The sequence below is a fragment of the Cucurbita pepo genome, chromosome 13, assembly GCF_057944985.1.
Source record: "Cucurbita pepo subsp. pepo isolate OVF chromosome 13, ASM5794498v1, whole genome shotgun sequence".
NCBI classification, from domain to species: domain Eukaryota; kingdom Viridiplantae; phylum Streptophyta; class Magnoliopsida; order Cucurbitales; family Cucurbitaceae; genus Cucurbita; species Cucurbita pepo.
In genome coordinates, this window is record NC_141810.1 from 11,055,109 (window position 1) to 11,072,383 (window position 17,275).

Here is a 17,275-nt window from a genome sequence, read left to right on the forward strand (position 1 = left end):
AAAAACAATATTATAAGTTATAAGCAATTATGAAACAACGACTATGACAACATATAATATGGGTAAGAAGAAGTGACGACTAGTCATATCCTCTATAGTACATTTTGGGGCATTTTAGTCATGGCAGGGGTAAACATGATTTTGGTGACTGGTCATGCAACTCTGTATTGACACGCATGAAAGAGTAAAGACCTACCTAAGATGAAATCATGTAAAAAGAGTCGGCAATGAGCATGCAGCCATGGACAACATGTCATGGACAAGCATGACCAGGACATGCGACATGTCTCCAGCAACACGCCTTCCCCCATTCAATTGGTTGACATCTCTATCAAACGACTCTTCCCGAACTCAGCAATGTAGGTTGAGGTTGACTTCAGATCTCTCGACGCGCTTTTACCTAATCTCAACATTGAGGTGTCTCTTCCAATCTGCAAGAAACTGTTGAAAACCACTTATCTGTTCGTTGACTTTTGCCGTCTTCTCTGTTGGAGTCTCTCATATTTTCTTCGCTTGGAAGTTTTTCTTTTCTGCGTGACGTTGTGTCACCTCTTTGTGCTTGACATCTTCTTGGTCGAGATAGTAACGTTTTAAGTTACTAATGTGGACAATAGAGCTAGTCCGTATCCATGGGAGCAATTGGATCCTATATGATCGATCTTGTGGATAACTTCGATTGGTCCATAGCATTTTCGTACAAATCTTTGATTCTTGTTGTTTTGATCTCAAAGTTGATCTGACCTCAACTTGATTAAAACTCTCTCTCCGTCTTGAAACTGTAGTGGCCGATGCTTCTGACTAATCCTTCACTTCATTCGTCTGGATGGTACTTCTGCTTGAACATGTATTATTTTAGAAGTTTGTCTCTGTGTCCATCCTTCGGTGAAGGTGTTGCCTTAGTGTTTCTCCCCAACCCTTGGGTGGTCATTAAAAGCCGTCTTTGTGGATCCAATGGACTTGACTATTAGCAAGTCATTTAGCTGCTTGTAGAATTCAGCTTGCTCTGACGTAGTCGTATGAAGTTCATCTGTTGCAGGTGATCTCGCCGCTGATATAAAATCTATCCCATGATTTATTTACCCAGGTGGAGATAAATACTTTGTTTCACTTCTTTTTTCACGTCGCAATGTTTCTGCATTGACCGTGAGGCTTGTGTTGGGTTGCCTCACTCGAGCTTTTGTCTTCAAATACGATATTGTCACTGAGTGTAAGATCATCATGGCTAAGATCCTTTATCAACTGTAATGCCGACATCATTTTCACCTCTCCTGGCTGATGGTTGTTTGTCTTGATAATCGTTGGGTTGGACCTAGTTACTATTAAGCATTTTGCTAGGGGCATGGGAATGACTTTGTGTTCTAGTAGGAAGTCCATCCCTAACACGATATCGAAGTCATCTATCTTGACTATCGCAAAGTCGATTCGTTTAGTTCAAGTCCTCAACTTGATCAGAGTTCTCTTCGCAACTCCTAAGACAGGTAAAGTTGTCAAATTGACGGCCTTCATATTTCCTGCATCTTGATGTCAAAGAATATTGAAGCGTTTTACTTTGGTCTCCGTCATAAAGTTGTGGGTGACTCCAGAGTCGACAATAGTGTTTTTGGCCACTCTATGATTAATCTAGACCTCGACATACATAAGACTGCGTTCCACTAGTTCTTCTGTCTCTTCCTCTCTTTTGGAGAGCAGACAACTACTTTAATGCCCCCACGTGAGGGGATTCAATATTCTTAGCTAACGATATTTCTGTTTCTACCGTCTCATACTCGGCTTTTGAATTCACTCTGAGTTTTCCTCGGAAAGTGTATAATGTCGCTTTCTTTTGGCATTCAAATTCTTGATAGGTCTCTATGCATATGAAGCAAGACAAGAGGCTTCGACTTTGACTATGACTGTTCTGGCTGTGAGGTTTTCGTCATGGAGTCCTACCTCCTTGTTGGGAAGACTCACATTCCGCTTCTTTGTTTTCGAGTTTGTCACTTCTCCACTTTTTCATCACTTGCGGACGTCTGGTTTCACTCTATCTCTTGGAGTTGATTGATATTGAGATTTAACTGTCATTCAGCGGTAGCATAGACCGTGAAAGGTCTTAAACTCTTTTTTCGTAGAGCTTGATTTTTGCCTACGGCTTTAGCCCTTAACAAAACTAAAGACCTTGTTTGTCTCAGACATATCACAAATATCTAATATTAGCCTAGAAAACTGCTTAATGTAGTCTCTGCCAATATGCCTTAACTCTCTTAACTTCCTTTTTGTGATTATCTCGACGTTCTCTGGGAATAACTAAGAGCAGAGTGCTTGTTTCAAACTACCCTAAGTGTCCACAATACATCAACTATCTTGAATGTCTACGTACTTGGAACTCTGCCACAACTTTGTATCCTTGACTAGCACATTGTTGCAAACCTGACCTTCACTCTTCCGCCACAGTATTTGTGACTCGAAAGTATTATTTGAGGTCAAAGATAAAGTTCTCTAGTGTCTTGGCATCTTGAAACCCAAAGAAGTGCTTGGGCACCCACCACTTCATCACTATCCACTCCCAATGCTGCTCTCAAATCCTCAGACATTTCTGAAACCATCTGAACTATCGCTTGTTGAGTCTTGTTTGAGCCCTTGACGCGTTCTTCCATTCCGGCAACAAATCTATTATTAATTTGTAGACAAACATTGTCTCAAAGCGGCCTACAATCTCATCGATCCTGTCGGCTTTAGCGGAATCTCATTCATGCAAGACTCCAAAAGCCTCATTCCGTCAGAACTTCACTCATGCAGAGTAACTGCTCTTCGATTTGCCCAGTTGTTTTGCAGCAGACATATTTGTGTCACAATCGCACTTCTGCTGCAGCGGGACAGCGATTGTGCTACACTTTTTCTAACCTAGTGAATAAGTCAATCGCGAGAAATTTGGACTTTGCGGATAACGGCATATGCTCGATCCTCTAGTCACGTTTCAGAAAATTATTTTAGAAAACGTGAGTGAGGAAATATGTTTGAAAACAATTTGAAAGAAAACAACACAAAACTTTGATAGCAAACCTTGGTAGGAAGAAGTGATGACTAGTCATATCCCCTATAGTACATTTTAGGACATTCTAGCCCAAACTGTTGTAGGATGATTTTGGAGAACGGTCATACACCTAGTATTGAGACAACATGAAAGTGTAAAGACTTATCTAAAATGAAAGCTTGTAAAAGGGGTTTAGAACGAGCATGCGGCCATGGACAACACGTCCTGTACAAGCATGACTGAGACATCTGACATGCGGCCATAGGCAACACGCCTTGGACAAGCATGACCATGAAATCCTCCTCTACTCAATTGGTTGACGTCTCTGTCAATCGACTCTTCGCGAACTCAACGATGTAGGTTGAGACTAATTTTAAGTCACTATCAATTGGTTGACGTCTCTGTCAATTGATCTCAACATTGTAGAGTCTCTTCCAATCTGCAAGAAACCTTGAAAACTACTTTTCTGCTCTAAAACTTAAATGAAAAATACAGTCCAATAGTTTAGAGAAAAATTATAATTTTTTCGTACTTAAAACTCGAGGCGCCACACTTATTTACTTCAAGATTTTTGAAAGTAGGAAAGCAAAAATTTCATCACCATATTCCAATTATATCAACTATAGAATAATTTAAAGTGACAATAACATCGATATATATAAAATATAAAAATGACACAAAATTAAATTAGAAAAAGTCGTATAATATTAACGGTATAACTTTTCGTTTCATCAGTGTGACAATGACATAAACATATTATAAATCTTAGATTTAGTGGAAAATATGAAATAGTAAATTAAATTATAAATAAAAAAGTAGAGAATTGAAAATCCCAAATAAAAAACAGTTGGCTGAGTTTTATATTTATCATTAACTTAATTAAGAAAGTAATTGTAAAACATTTGAATATTAAATAAAATAAAAAGGGGAAAAAGACATTAATTAAAATATATATACACGACATTAATTAATCACTACCACTTCTTTCGTTTCAATTAAGAGATTTCCTTCCATTCAGATTGAATTTTTTTCTTTTTATATGTGAGAGACATCTTCGACCTGAGTGCTGGAAGAAGTCGTCAAAGTAAGTAGGATTTATCTTTGTTACTATTTAAGGATCTTGTATGTCAGCAGGGACGAAGCGCCGTCAAAAACTTTAATCATAGAATGGAGTAAAGGGTGTCTTCACTTCTACTTCTAACTACATGCGAACAGTAGACATTGTAAGTAAATAGGGAGCCCTGCTCGTTTGAGTTGCAAAAAAATCGCTTATTAAATAAAGTTATCGAATTTTAAAACTTAAAATGTAATCTAACCAAAATATTGGTAGTTGAAATTAATAATAGACGTATATTTGGATTTATTTATATTATTTAAAAAATTGAAACATAAATTTAAAAAATAATAAAATGTAACATGTGGATAGCTTTTTGAATAGGGATATAGACCAAGCAGGATTGGTATGAAAAGGAATCTTTTTTGTGGAGATTGGTGCATCCCTATTCCCTACTTATTATTATTATTATTATTATTATTATTATTATTATTATTATTATTTATTTATTATTATTATATATATCACTTATTTTATTCTAAACCTAACCCTAAAGTTGTGATTTTGAGGTATGATTCTATAATATTTTGAATACAACCCTTGCTCTTTCATAAAGCAACTAAATTAAAATGTTATATTTTAAAAATGTTGTCTCGTATATTCAAGCATCTATCCATTATTTATATAAAAAATATTAAAAAATAATTTTTTAACTATTTAGAATGTATTTTTTCATGTTTGGGTTGGGTTGGATTCGTTATGTAATAAAGATTTTGAATGATTGGATCTGAAAGATGTCTCAACTCGACCCAACTTAACCTATAAATACCCTTAAAAAGTATGATTATAGATATATAAGTCGGTTGGTTGTTGTTTTTTTTTTTTTTTTTTTTTTTGAAGCTTATAGAAAAAATGAGATAATGATAGAAGAAGACGGAGATGAAAGAAAAAACAAACAAAAGGGTTTTGTCAGAAAAGATATAAATAAAAATTATATTAAAGGAAATAAAAGTTGGGCAATATTATCATTTATAGTAATTGTTATTTGCCAATTAATTACAATACTAAAAGAAAAACTTGAACTCATACTTTCATATTTCATGGACTAAATGGGTTAAGTTTTGAATTTGTAGGGACGTAATAGCAAAACTCAAAAATTATAGGGGAGAAAAATGCAAATAAAAAAGAAGAATTTTGGGGTGGGAAATAAAATCCTAAATAGCAGAGGGGAATCCAGGGTTGTTCGGACAAAAATAGAAGCGGAAAATAAATAATTAGAGAAAAAATAAATTAAAAAAGAAAAGGAATGGCGGTGAAGCAAAAATCAGGAAGAGGGGGGAGGGGCCCACAGGAGGGAATAGGAACACGTGTCAGAGCCATATGGAGGGAGACTGGAATCCGGTACAGGTTGTACTAGCGTAACTTTAAAGAAAGGGTTCTCTAAGAGGTATGGTAATGGTGTGGGGGCAACGCCGTAGTGCGCGTTGTCAGTTGAGTTGGGCCTTTTGCGTCAGAAACCCAGTGGGCCCTCGGCCCATTCCCGCATTTTAGATTTTTATTTTATTTTATTTTTTTTTACCTTCCGAAAATAAAAGAAATTAAAAATAATGAGTTGAGGTTGGAGGGTATTAATTCCCCCCCCCCCCCCCCCCCCCCCCCGAAATTTAGGAATAATTTAAATATTAAAAGACAGAGAGAAAAGAGAACTAGTTGGGTAACGGCGTCAGATTGGACGGCTGGATTAGCGAGATTTGACGGACGTTAGAAATGACGTTGACAGGCGGGGGGGGCCATTTGGTCAATTTGGTCTCCTTATTGTTATGTAGGGCAGAACGGGCCGCGAGAAGCTCTGATTCAATCATTCAGAAGATGCGGGTTCACACCATTTTCCTTTGATTCTCTTTCCTTCTTCCCCCATTTTTTCTACCCAATCTCCACCGTCTAAACCCAACCCTTTTTTCCTCCGCCGCCGCCGTTTCTACACACGATGAAGAGGGAGCATCACTATCTTCATCCTCGTCCGGAGCCGTCTTCCGTGGCTACCGGCTCCAATCGGGAGAGTTATTTGAACACTGGTAAGGCTAAGCTTTGGGAGGAGGAGGTACAGCTCGACGGAGGAATGGATGAGCTTCTTGCTGTTTTAGGTTACAAGGTTAAGTCGTCGGACATGGCGGAAGTTGCTCAGAAGCTGGAACAGCTTGAAGAAGCTATGTGTCAAGTTCAGGATACTGGCCTTTCGCATCTCGCTTTCGACACTGTTCATTATAATCCCTCTGATCTGTCGACTTGGGTTGAAAGTATGCTCACTGAGCTCCATCCGCCGCCACCTACCTCGCATCTGGACGATTCATCGTTTTTAGCTCCGGCGGAATCCTCCACCATCGCTAACATTGATTATGAATCTCAACTGCAAACCAGCAGCAGGATTTTCGAGGAGTCTTCTAGTTCGGAATATGACCTTAAAGCTATTACGGATAGCGCGATTTATTCACCGAGAGAGAGTAAGCGTTTGAAAGCCTCCGAGTCGGACACGGATGTGTTCTCCACCTCCGCGATTGGGGCTTCTAATTCTGCAACTCGCCCAGTTGTTCTCGTCGATTCGCAGGAGAACGGAATTCAACTGGTTCATGCTCTGATGGTCTGTGCTGAAGCCGTACAGCAGAATAATCTGAATCTAGCGGAGGCTCTGGTAAAGCGAATCGATTACTTAGCGGTTTCTCAAGCCGGAGCGATGAGGAAAGTCGCCACGTTCTTCGCCGAAGCATTGGCACGCCGAATCTATAGGCTCTGCCCTGAGAATCCCCTCGATCGTTCAGTGCTCGATATGCTTCAGATGCATTTCTACGAGAGCTGTCCCTATCTGAAATTCGCTCATTTCACCGCGAATCAAGCGATTCTCGAAGCCTTCGAAGGGAAGAAGCGTGTTCACGTCATCGATTTCTCGATGAACCAGGGTATGCAGTGGCCGGCTTTGATTCAAGCCCTAGCTCTACGACCGAGTGGTCCACCTACCTTCCGACTCACCGGAATCGGCCCTCCGGCGCCGGATAACTCCGATTACCTCCAAGATGTGGGCTGGAAGCTCGCCAAATTCGCTGAAACCCTCCATGTGGAGTTCGAATACAGAGGATTTGTAGCGAACAGTTTGGCAGATCTGGACGCATCGATGCTGGAGCTCCGACCGAGCGAGGTGGAGTCGGTGGTAGTGAACTCGGTGTTCGAGCTGCATCAGCTACTGGCTCGGCCGGGGGCAATTGAGAAGGTTCTGTCGGTGGTGAAGCAGATGAAGCCGGAGATCGTGACGGTGGTGGAGCAGGAAGCGAACCACAACGGTCCGGTTTTCGTGGAACGATTCACTGAGTCACTCCATTACTACTCGACGCTGTTTGACTCGTTGGAGTGCTCCCCCAACAACCAAGACAAGATGATGTCGGAAATGTACCTTGGGAAACAAATCTGCAATGTGGTAGCTTGTGAAGGTGCCGACCGAGTGGAACGCCACGAAACCCTAACTCAGTGGCGCACTCGGTTAACCTCCGCCGGGTTCGATCCCATCCACCTCGGCTCAAACGCATTCAAGCAAGCGAGTATCCTCCTCGCCCTGTTTGGCAGCGGCGAAGGGTACCGGGTAGAAGAGAACGAGGGATCACTAATGCTGGGATGGCACACCCGCCCCCTCATCGCCACCTCCGCCTGGAAACCCGGCAACAACCCGGTGGTCGCTCACTGAGTCAATTCCACTCAGTGGACCGAGTCAGGTCAAGAATGAAACAGGACTGACTGTCAGCTTGACAGAGTGACCCACCACTCGCAAATGTGGCTATCACTTTTGCCTGTCATCCTGACCCTACGGCTTCCCGCCCTTCGTCTTAGTTTGGTGGGTATCATATGAAGGGCTCTTCTGTAGTTCTTCTGAGTGGTAAATTTCTGAAGAAGAAAAAGGATTTATGTATTTATGTTTATTGAATTAAGTAGTAAATAAATGTGGAAATGGATTAATTAGATTGGTGGGAATAAAAAGAAAAAGAGAAGGAAGAACAAGAGGGTGTTTTGGATTAGTTAGTGGTTCAATGAATGATGTGAGCTTTTCTTTCTTTGTTTCAAACACTCAGTTTCCTGCGAACTCATCCACTTTTTTCAGTGTTTTCAAAGCAACTTTACCCCTTACTTACTTACCCAAATGGGGGAAGAATTGAAGTACAGAGCTTAGGGGATTATGAATTGAGGGTTTGTAGTAATGAACTGATAGTCTCCTTCATTGGGTTTGGATAATATAGGAGTGGGATTCTAGCATTGTCTCTTAATTCGCTATGTACATTTGTTCATTGCTGCGTCTCGGAGTAACTGTTGTTGCTTCGTTCATATGCGTAATGTATGTTCTTGATTGTGTATGCATATCCATCTCTTTCTTGATTGTGTATGCATATCCATCTCTTCATTTGAGCAGCTTTGTGCATCTTGATCCTGGTGTTATTGGGAGAACAAGTTTTCTGAAGAGAGAATTTTGGCGAGGCAGTAAATGCCAGAACACAACTAGTAAGCAGTTTTACCTTGCTGAGAAAAAGCCCAGCTTCATCCAGGTAATACTTGTTATGTCACAAAAGTGCTATAAAAAGTTGTGTAAAAAATGGGCATTGGAAACTTGTTTCTATGTGATTTATGTTTGGTTTATAAGTTTCTCGCACTACTAAAATATCATCATTAGTCTAATATAGTCAAATTCAAAAGGGACGAGCTCAATATTTGTATGAGCTTATTATATAAATATTTTAGGAACAAAGATATCCGGATATCCCACGAACGAGCGGTGTTCAACAAATACAAATCCAGAGAGATGAATCTAAAGCCGATAACAGTGTGATCTCACATCGATTGGAGAGAAGAACGAGTGTTAGCAAAGACGTTGGGTCTCAAGGAGGTGGATTGTGCGATCCGTTGGAGAGGGGAACTAAGCATTCTTTATAACAGTGTCGAAACATCTCCCTAACATACACGTTTTAAAATTTTTGAGGAAAACCCGAAAGAGAAAAGTAGGGTTAGGTCATTACAGTAACATTCTCATTTCATTAGATTAGCAAATTACTACACTCTAAGATAAAGCAATCCAAAGTTTCGGATTTAGGCTTAATAATCTCCCGAGCCCCACACAAATCCACGCTCTTAGTGAAGTATATTTTATTTTTATGTTAAATTTACATGTTTTATGCACATAAAAGTATTAATACATACTAATTGTCAAATCTTTTATTTTTATCTGGATCATATGTGTCACTGACAACCTAAGTTTTAGTAGGTTGATTTATTTGAGGGCAAAAGTAAGTGTTGCATAATCGTAATGTGTCATAACCTCACGAAAAGAAAGTAGGTTATGACCTCCACATGCAAGACAGACATGGTGCATCATCCAACATACCAAGAGTGCATTCACGCTAAGTTGAGGCATATGCAAGGTTCGAGAGAACGAGGCAACATGAGTGTTGAAGACATGCTTGAAGTGGGCTGAGTAAGATCTTAGGCCATAACTTCAAAAGTCAGGGGTTTCGATATAAGTTTCGGCATTCGACTCTATAGTTAAGTATGTCTATTTGAAATATGAAAATTCACCAAATTTTGTGTCAATCAGATATTTGACGGACGCTGCACGGAGTTGTATGACTGCTCGCCAAAATGATGTCTACTCGAGAAAGATTGGAAATACCTCAAAATATATTATAGGTGAGACATGGTGTTAGCTTTTCACTACCCTTGGGCCTAGGGGTGTACATGGTCCGGGTTGGGTCGGGTTGGGGGATTTTTTTGACCCAACCCAAAAGTTCGGGTTGGTTGGATTGGTAACCCAACCCAACCCAAAATTTTTCACAACCCAACCCAACCCTCTATTTTCGGGTTGGGTTCGGGTTCGGTTGTCAAATTTTTTTTTTTTTAAGTTTTATTTATCCACAATCTATAATTAATTCGGATATAATCTTAAATAAAATATATTAAAAGTTCTCAAACAAACATAAATTAATCTATAATTATTGACAAAAAAAAAAAAAATCAATAAAAAATAACGTGCGAAAATTGTAACATATATAGTTCAATATTGTCATAAAACTAAAGACAACTAAATACAGACATTTTTTAGAATTGATTAAAGTAACAAAAATACAACGGTAGATCATGAAAGGAATAAGTTAGTTATAGTTTATTCTAATGTGTTTTAAAAAGTGTACAATCTTAAATAAAATATATTAAAAGTTCTCAAACAAACATAAATCAATCTATAATTATTGACAAAATAAAAAATAAAAAATCAATAAAAAATAACGAGCGAAAATTGTAACATATTAACATAGTTCAATATTGTTATAAAACTAAAGACAACTAAATACCGACATTTTTTTAGAATTGGTTAAAGTAAATACAACGGTAGATCATGAAAGGAATAAGTTAGTTATAGTTTATTCTAACGTGTTTTAAAAAGAGTATGAAATATTAAGATATTTTAAAATATATATATATATATATATATATATAATTGAACAAAGACAAAGAAATTTAGTTTATTCTAACGTGTTTTAAAAAGAGTATGAAAATAAAATTGACCAAGAGTAGGGACAAGATCGAGTCAGATGACTTGGCCTAATGTAGAAGCAAGTCGACTAGAGTTGCAGACGATTGAAAATGCACACATGAGCGACATGTGTATGGCAAAACAAGCTTAGATTCCACACAAATTGTTTTCAGTTGGCGAAGGTAAATCTCGTCGAAGGTCTGACGGAGCCAGAAAGTCGGAAAAAAATGTGAATGGGGCTTGAATTCCCTTTTCAAGCTTGTTATGCGCGTGTCAAGATCACGACGCCACACGGTTGAAGAAGTATAACCATGACACATTACAAATATTAAAAGAATGTAATTGTGACAATTAGTTTCAGAGCTGAGTCGATTCCTGAAATTGGAATTAACAAACATGCCCCCAACAAAACAATTAAGTATTGATCCAAGAAAATGCTTTACTTGTAACAAGTCCTTGACATTTTTTTTGTTGTGGAATCTTGCCTGGAAGAGATTGCCGCCCAGGGCGATAAGATTGATGTGGTAGCAAGCTGCCTGGGTGGAATGCCCATCTAAGAATTGATGTTTAGGGTTGAGACCCTAGAAGATAAAACACTACAAGTATTGGTGGCTTTGAGTGGGGACTGCTTGATGAGCTCCCTTGCCCACGTAGAGGAGCGAGTTGAAGGTTTAGATAACTACCAAGAAGCGTCCTAACTCGTTTTTCGAGGGTTCAAATTAAGGACTATTGCGTACTAATGCATAATTTATAAAACACTACTACTTCATGTTTTTTAAAAATAAAGAATAGCAAGAATGAATATATAAATAGTCACCTAAGCAACTTACTAGTAGGCTCTCGATGTTTTGGTCTTCTATTTAATGTCCATCATATCATTTGTCTATATCATAGACTACTCAAGGACGACAACTAGGAGCCTCGGCTCCATCGAGCTCATTCAGGGTTCTAAAGTTCACCAATCTCATGATCCTCATTAGCCTAGCTCTATTAGATTCATTCAATCTATCAAATCTCGTCACTCCATTTCTAGGGGTGTATTTCATCAATCTGGGTGTAGTTCTTACACGATTTGGATAGGAGAAATGGGAGGAGGCCTAATCAATTTAAGGGTCTAGAGTCCTCTAATATATATAGATTGTGACTCAGTCGATAGAACTCTCTACTAGTAATCACTTTGTAGTCTCCCTAATACGCTAAATAATGTTTACTACTAAGCGTTCACTGGTGCTCCATCAATGGTGCCTACCAAGCTGCACAACTAAAGCTCCCTTAATAATACCATCTATTGCATCTTTAATAGTACCAATAGACTCACGAGGTATGAGGGCTTTTGAATTTCAGGTCATACCCTTTGCCACCATGAATGCACAAGCTACCTTTTTGTACATTGATGAACAAAAATTTCTATGAGCACCTCAGCAAATTTACGGTATTAAATCTAGACAACATAATGATTTATAGCTTGATCACGAGGAACACTAAATTCAATTACAATTAGTCTTTGAGAAATTAAAGAGAATCGGCTATATGTGAAGAGAGAAAAGTGATTGTTTACACGAGCATATCAACTCAAACATGTAATTGAATGTGGTTGGATTAACACAGAAGATGAGAAGGTCAATGTCATCTAGGACTGAAAGTTTCATCCTCCGTAACGTGTGTTCCTTCCAGTTGTTGAAGGATTCTCAAAACAAGCAAGGCCTTTAATTAAACTATTGAAGAAAGTCACGAGGGAAAGGTTGAGACTCGAAATTGCTAATGTAACACAACCTTTTAAAGTCGAGACTCATAAGACCTTTCCTTAATGGGCCTCTTCCTTTAAGATGACTATCCCATACGAATGTAGAAAGTTGAATGAGGCCGAGAGGTAGCATGTTGCTTAGAGAAGGCAATGTTGGTTATAGTTGTTTTTTTTTTTTTTTTTTTTTTTTTTTTTTTTTTTTGTAAGCTTCAAGACAATACTTCTTTTGAGCCAAATTCATAGTCAAGACAACTAACCCCTCGATATTATTCAAATTTATGTCATAAAACTTTATAGTTAATTAATTATTTTTAGTAATAATTTTGATAATGTTATTTCCAATTTAATATTATTTATTATACGAAAATTCTAAAGTTATTAATGTAATCTTGAATAATAGGTAATCAATAACTCAAGTAATTCTTCTCCGGTGACATATTCAGGTTAATCTATTATTAATATGACATACCCAAATCAATCTTATATGTCAAATCCGAGGAAAGGCATTCCAAACAGTGTATTTCCCTCTACTACAATTCTCAGAATCTTCAACTTAGACTTAAAATTATATTAAAAAGTAATATGATTAAATCAGCTCAAAATTTGAATAAAACTAAACTAAGCCGATCAAATTAGATTGGATTAGTCCAACTAACAAGTTAAACCAATTCAACTCAATTGATTCTTCTTCCTCACACATCCCCACATTTCATTTTTCTTCGACCATCTCGTATGGCATTCGGTCAAATCTAACTACATATTTATATAGGACGAAATGACTGTAAGGAATCAAAATAATCGGTCGAAAAATAGAGTAAATAGGTTTATGACTAGCTCCAAAAGGGCGACTAATGAAACAATTTAACCTAATTTAAAGCTACCAAGAAGTTGCACACCCTTTGTCAAAATTGAAACCACACAATAAGCATACAAATTCTTCACGAAATCCGTCGTTAATCATGTGAACGAAAGCGTCCGGTGAAGTTGGGTTTTGATTAAGTTTTTCAAGAGAAGAAATTCGGCAGAAACAATCAATAACCTCATAAATTGACACCGGCAACATTTTTTATCAATCCAAATGTCATAATTTTGGAGAGAGCCACATAAAATTGAAAATCTTACCCACTTCATGTCACTTGACCCACATAATAATAAACATTCAACCTAAAAGAGAGATGACTAATGACTTGACCAATACAGCCATGCTCCGGTTGACATCTAACTATAAATAATAAGTAGAAATTAGATCCATTAAAATATAATCATAATGACAACTAACGACCTCATGAAAACACTACCACATATGATAAGGTAGGAGCATGTTAGGCTCTGAAATAGATTCGAACGTTTTTTTAAGCAATCAATGAATAATTAAAGGATTGAAATAGAATTTTAGGTAAAGTTCAACGATTGAAACAGAAATTTCGAAACAGAAAGACTAGAACACAATATATGAAGAATTAAAGGATTAAAATAGAATTTGAAGTAAAGTTCAACCATGGAAACAGAAAACTTTAACACTGAAAGACTGGAACACATTACTCAAAAAGTAGGGATCAAATCCAAATAAAATATGGGAGTGAAGAAAACTAAAAGAGAATATAAACCATGTTCTCTGTTTTGTTTTGTGTGTACGTGGGTCAAGAGATCACAACAAATCATGTATATCAGATGCGAGAAGACGAAAAGAGAGGAGGGTGAGCACAGGCATCAGGATATTGCCGAATTCATGTGCAAAGAGAGAATCACGCAAATGCGAAAAGTTATATAAAGCAGAAATGGCCAAATATTCAGGGCTTTAGGCTCCTTGATTTTCTACCTGTTGTTGGCCGCTAGTGCCTCCCCTCAATAAACTATCCTAAACAGAACTGTACTCTAAAAGTAATGGCTCCACAGAGGCCAGGAATGGTTGGTGGACAAAGCACCACCAACATTATCTGATACTCAAATCTCCCCTTCTTTCTTCACCTTGATTTGATACACTTTTCCCACAAATATTTTGGAATGGTGATGGGTTTCTGTTTCACCAAAGCTTTTATATTAAGAGTTGGATAAATTACCCTTTTTGATCTATTTAGCCCCGAAACCTGGTGTTTGAACTTCCGTGGAACAGTCTCAGAAACTCAAAAGACAAAATTTAAACTATTTCTCAGAAGCTAGAAACTAAATAAATAGCAAACGAACAAACTGAAGAGTGATTTATCTAAGAGCTCTGTTTGGGCTGCAGAAAAATTTCCGTGATCAGTATGTTTTACATCAAACAGTTCTTTAAGACGGCAATATAACCATGCCTAAAAGGAAATTTCTATGTTATTCACGTAATACTGTGATAATACTATTTCAATCAAGAATCATGTCGTTCTTGCTGCTTTTCTTAAATAAACTTCCAATATGAAAACGTTTTCAATATGCTAAAAAAATGAATTTCTTTCTTCTTCTAGATGAATCATCTTGCAATTAATTTACCAAAAGAATAAGTAAATCAGTATATATAGTTTAAAATATCTACGCACAAATGTGCGAATATCTCCAACGAGCAACTACCAGAAGGAAAAAACTTGTTTTGAAAAACGATCAGTTTTTGAAAAGGTTGCTTAAAAACTGAAAAATTCCCTGGGAATCTGGAACCTACTTTCTAAAGCTGGGGCTCAAAGTGATTCATTGCTATGCAGGGGAATGGCTACGGCAAGGCTGGCAATGGAATGAGATGCTTATGGCAACGGCCATGATGCGGCCACTCTCAAAGTGAGAGGCTCTAATTTCATATTGATGGGTGTCCCAAGCACATCATATATTCTCTCCCTACTCCATCCATTGATGTGCATAAAAATCTAAATAACCTCTTCAATATCAAGTCCGTTTATTAAAGTTTTAATAGTTTGGTTAAGTCTCTTCGTTTATCTTTTTAGTTTACACAACTCAAACGCTAGTCTAGTTAAGCTGATCTAATACACAATAAATCATTTAAGCTTTCAGACAGCATTTGTAGCTTGCCACATGAGAAAATTATTTGCATGAAAATTTAAAAGGTCATCTAAATTGACCCACCCCTTTCTGGCGACACCAGCTGGCTAAGCCTTGAAAAGTGAAGCGTATAACGTACAGGCATTTACACAAACAGATGGTGCGCATGCAAGAGAAAGCAAGAAAACAAAATATCTCAAGAACAGAGTAGAAAGTGAAAGTGAAATTTGAATTGAACACAGACAAATGAAATCGATATCATCAGGGGGACAAGGGGCCACAAGATTGCAAAAGGAATACCAAAAGCAAACGAGATCTGAATATCGATAGAGAATGTGAAATTAGGGTTTGGGAGAAAATGGAAACAGTAAAGTAAACGGAACACTCACAGGGCTGACAGCGGCATGGGGTAGGAGAATCTCCATTATCGAGAGCGATTTGTGTTGACCGCCGAATGGGTGGCTCCTCCACGTGCTCTCTCTGCCATTGAAGAAGAAGAGAAGAACAGGGCTTCTTCCTTTTCGTACATGGAATGGGACAGAATTTGTTGCCAGCGCGGAAAATAAATTTATTTAATTTCCTCTTTATCACATCACGTGTTTTCGTCTCATTTCCCTTTTTTTTTCTTTTTTAATTGATATTTTAAAAATATATTATGCATTTTCCTAATATCATTTTCATTATTAATGAATTTGAATTTAGTACCCGTTTAATAATTTTTTTTTTCCAAATTTGAAATTATATTTAATTTTAAATTATAAATATGTTTCCAAATTTATAACCAATATTAAAAATATTTAACATTTGTAGTCGATATGAGCCATGTGTTTAAAGTTGTGAATGTTTGATATTTAAATTTTATGAGATTTTAGTTATTAATACAATATATATTATTTATTTGAATTATTCGAGTTACCAATCTAACCTATCTAAAATTTTAACATTTTAATAATTTAAAAAATCGGAAAGAAATTAATATTTAAATTTAATATCAAGTTTGGACGTGTTTTAGAAAAGGAAAGTTTTCGAAAAAATAAAAAGTAATCTGACATCATTTTAAATAATAAAAAATAATAAATATAAAAAGTAAATAATTGAATTACACAACAATTTTACTCTACTTTTTATTATAAATATATTTTAATTTTAATAATTTATACGTTTTTTTAAGGTTTAGACTAAAATCAAACAAATTTAAAGATGTGAAAAGTCAACTAATATTTTATTGTTATAATTTCATTATTTATAGAATTTTAAACGTTTTTTTTTTAATATTTAAATACTTTTTATGACCACTTGTCCATCTTTATCACAGTCCAATGGCTTGAAAGTGAGATATTGATCTGAGATTTTTACTTTGGTTAAGAATTGAGACATTACCACGTAATTAGCAATATTTCTTTTTTTTTTATTATTATTATTATTCTTATATTATAAATGTACATTTAATTTCATAATTAAACACAAAACCATATTATAAACTTAGATGATCGGTGAAGTTATACTATTTTAAGCCTCGATTTTAATTATTTAAATAATTTAAATAATTAAATGGGAAAAATCTTGTAAACCAATCAAAAATTTGAGAAGGATGGATTTATTGACCTTAATAATCCGAATAAAATTATTCGCTAATTTAGAAAATGATCCTGGGTTTATAATCAAAGAATACTATCTCCATTGGTACGAGGTCTTTTGAGAAGCCCAAAGCAACACCATGAGAGTTGATGTTCAAAGTGAACAATATCATACCATTGTAGAGAGTCGTATTCATCTAATATGGTGTCAGAGCCATGCCCCTAAAACTTAGTCATGCCAAGTCATTTGATTTTAATAATTGGGTCGGATAATTTTAATTTGAACTAATTTTTGCTTTATTTTAATTGAATTAATTTATTATTTTTTTGAGCAAGTAATTTGGCATTTTTATTTAATTTAGAGTTTAAT

The 17,275-nt window shown here is 36.6% G+C and overlaps 1 protein-coding gene and 1 long non-coding RNA gene across 2 annotated transcripts; one reads left to right on the top strand and one right to left on the bottom strand.

Moving 5' to 3' along the window:
* Positions 1-5,933: 5,933 nt before the first annotated feature.
* On the top strand, positions 5,934-8,169 carry LOC111808796 (DELLA protein GAIP). The gene has a single exon (XM_023694980.2). The coding sequence runs from the start codon at positions 6,052-6,054 to the stop codon at positions 7,792-7,794; it is 1,743 nt and encodes a 580-aa protein (XP_023550748.2). The 5' UTR covers positions 5,934-6,051; the 3' UTR covers positions 7,795-8,169.
* A 5,148-nt stretch (positions 8,170-13,317) lies between these two features.
* Positions 13,318-15,910, bottom strand: LOC111808368 (uncharacterized). Its single transcript, XR_002817059.2, has 2 exons — positions 15,718-15,910; positions 13,318-15,441 (listed from the first exon to the last, which is right to left on the bottom strand). It is a non-coding gene; the product is annotated as an uncharacterized LOC111808368 (long non-coding RNA).
* Positions 15,911-17,275: the final 1,365 nt, after the last annotated feature.

Coding starts and splice junctions, on each gene's coding strand:
- LOC111808796 (XM_023694980.2), top strand. CDS start 6,052: ATGAAGAGGGAGCATCACTATCTTCATCCTCGTCCGGAGCCGTCTTCC.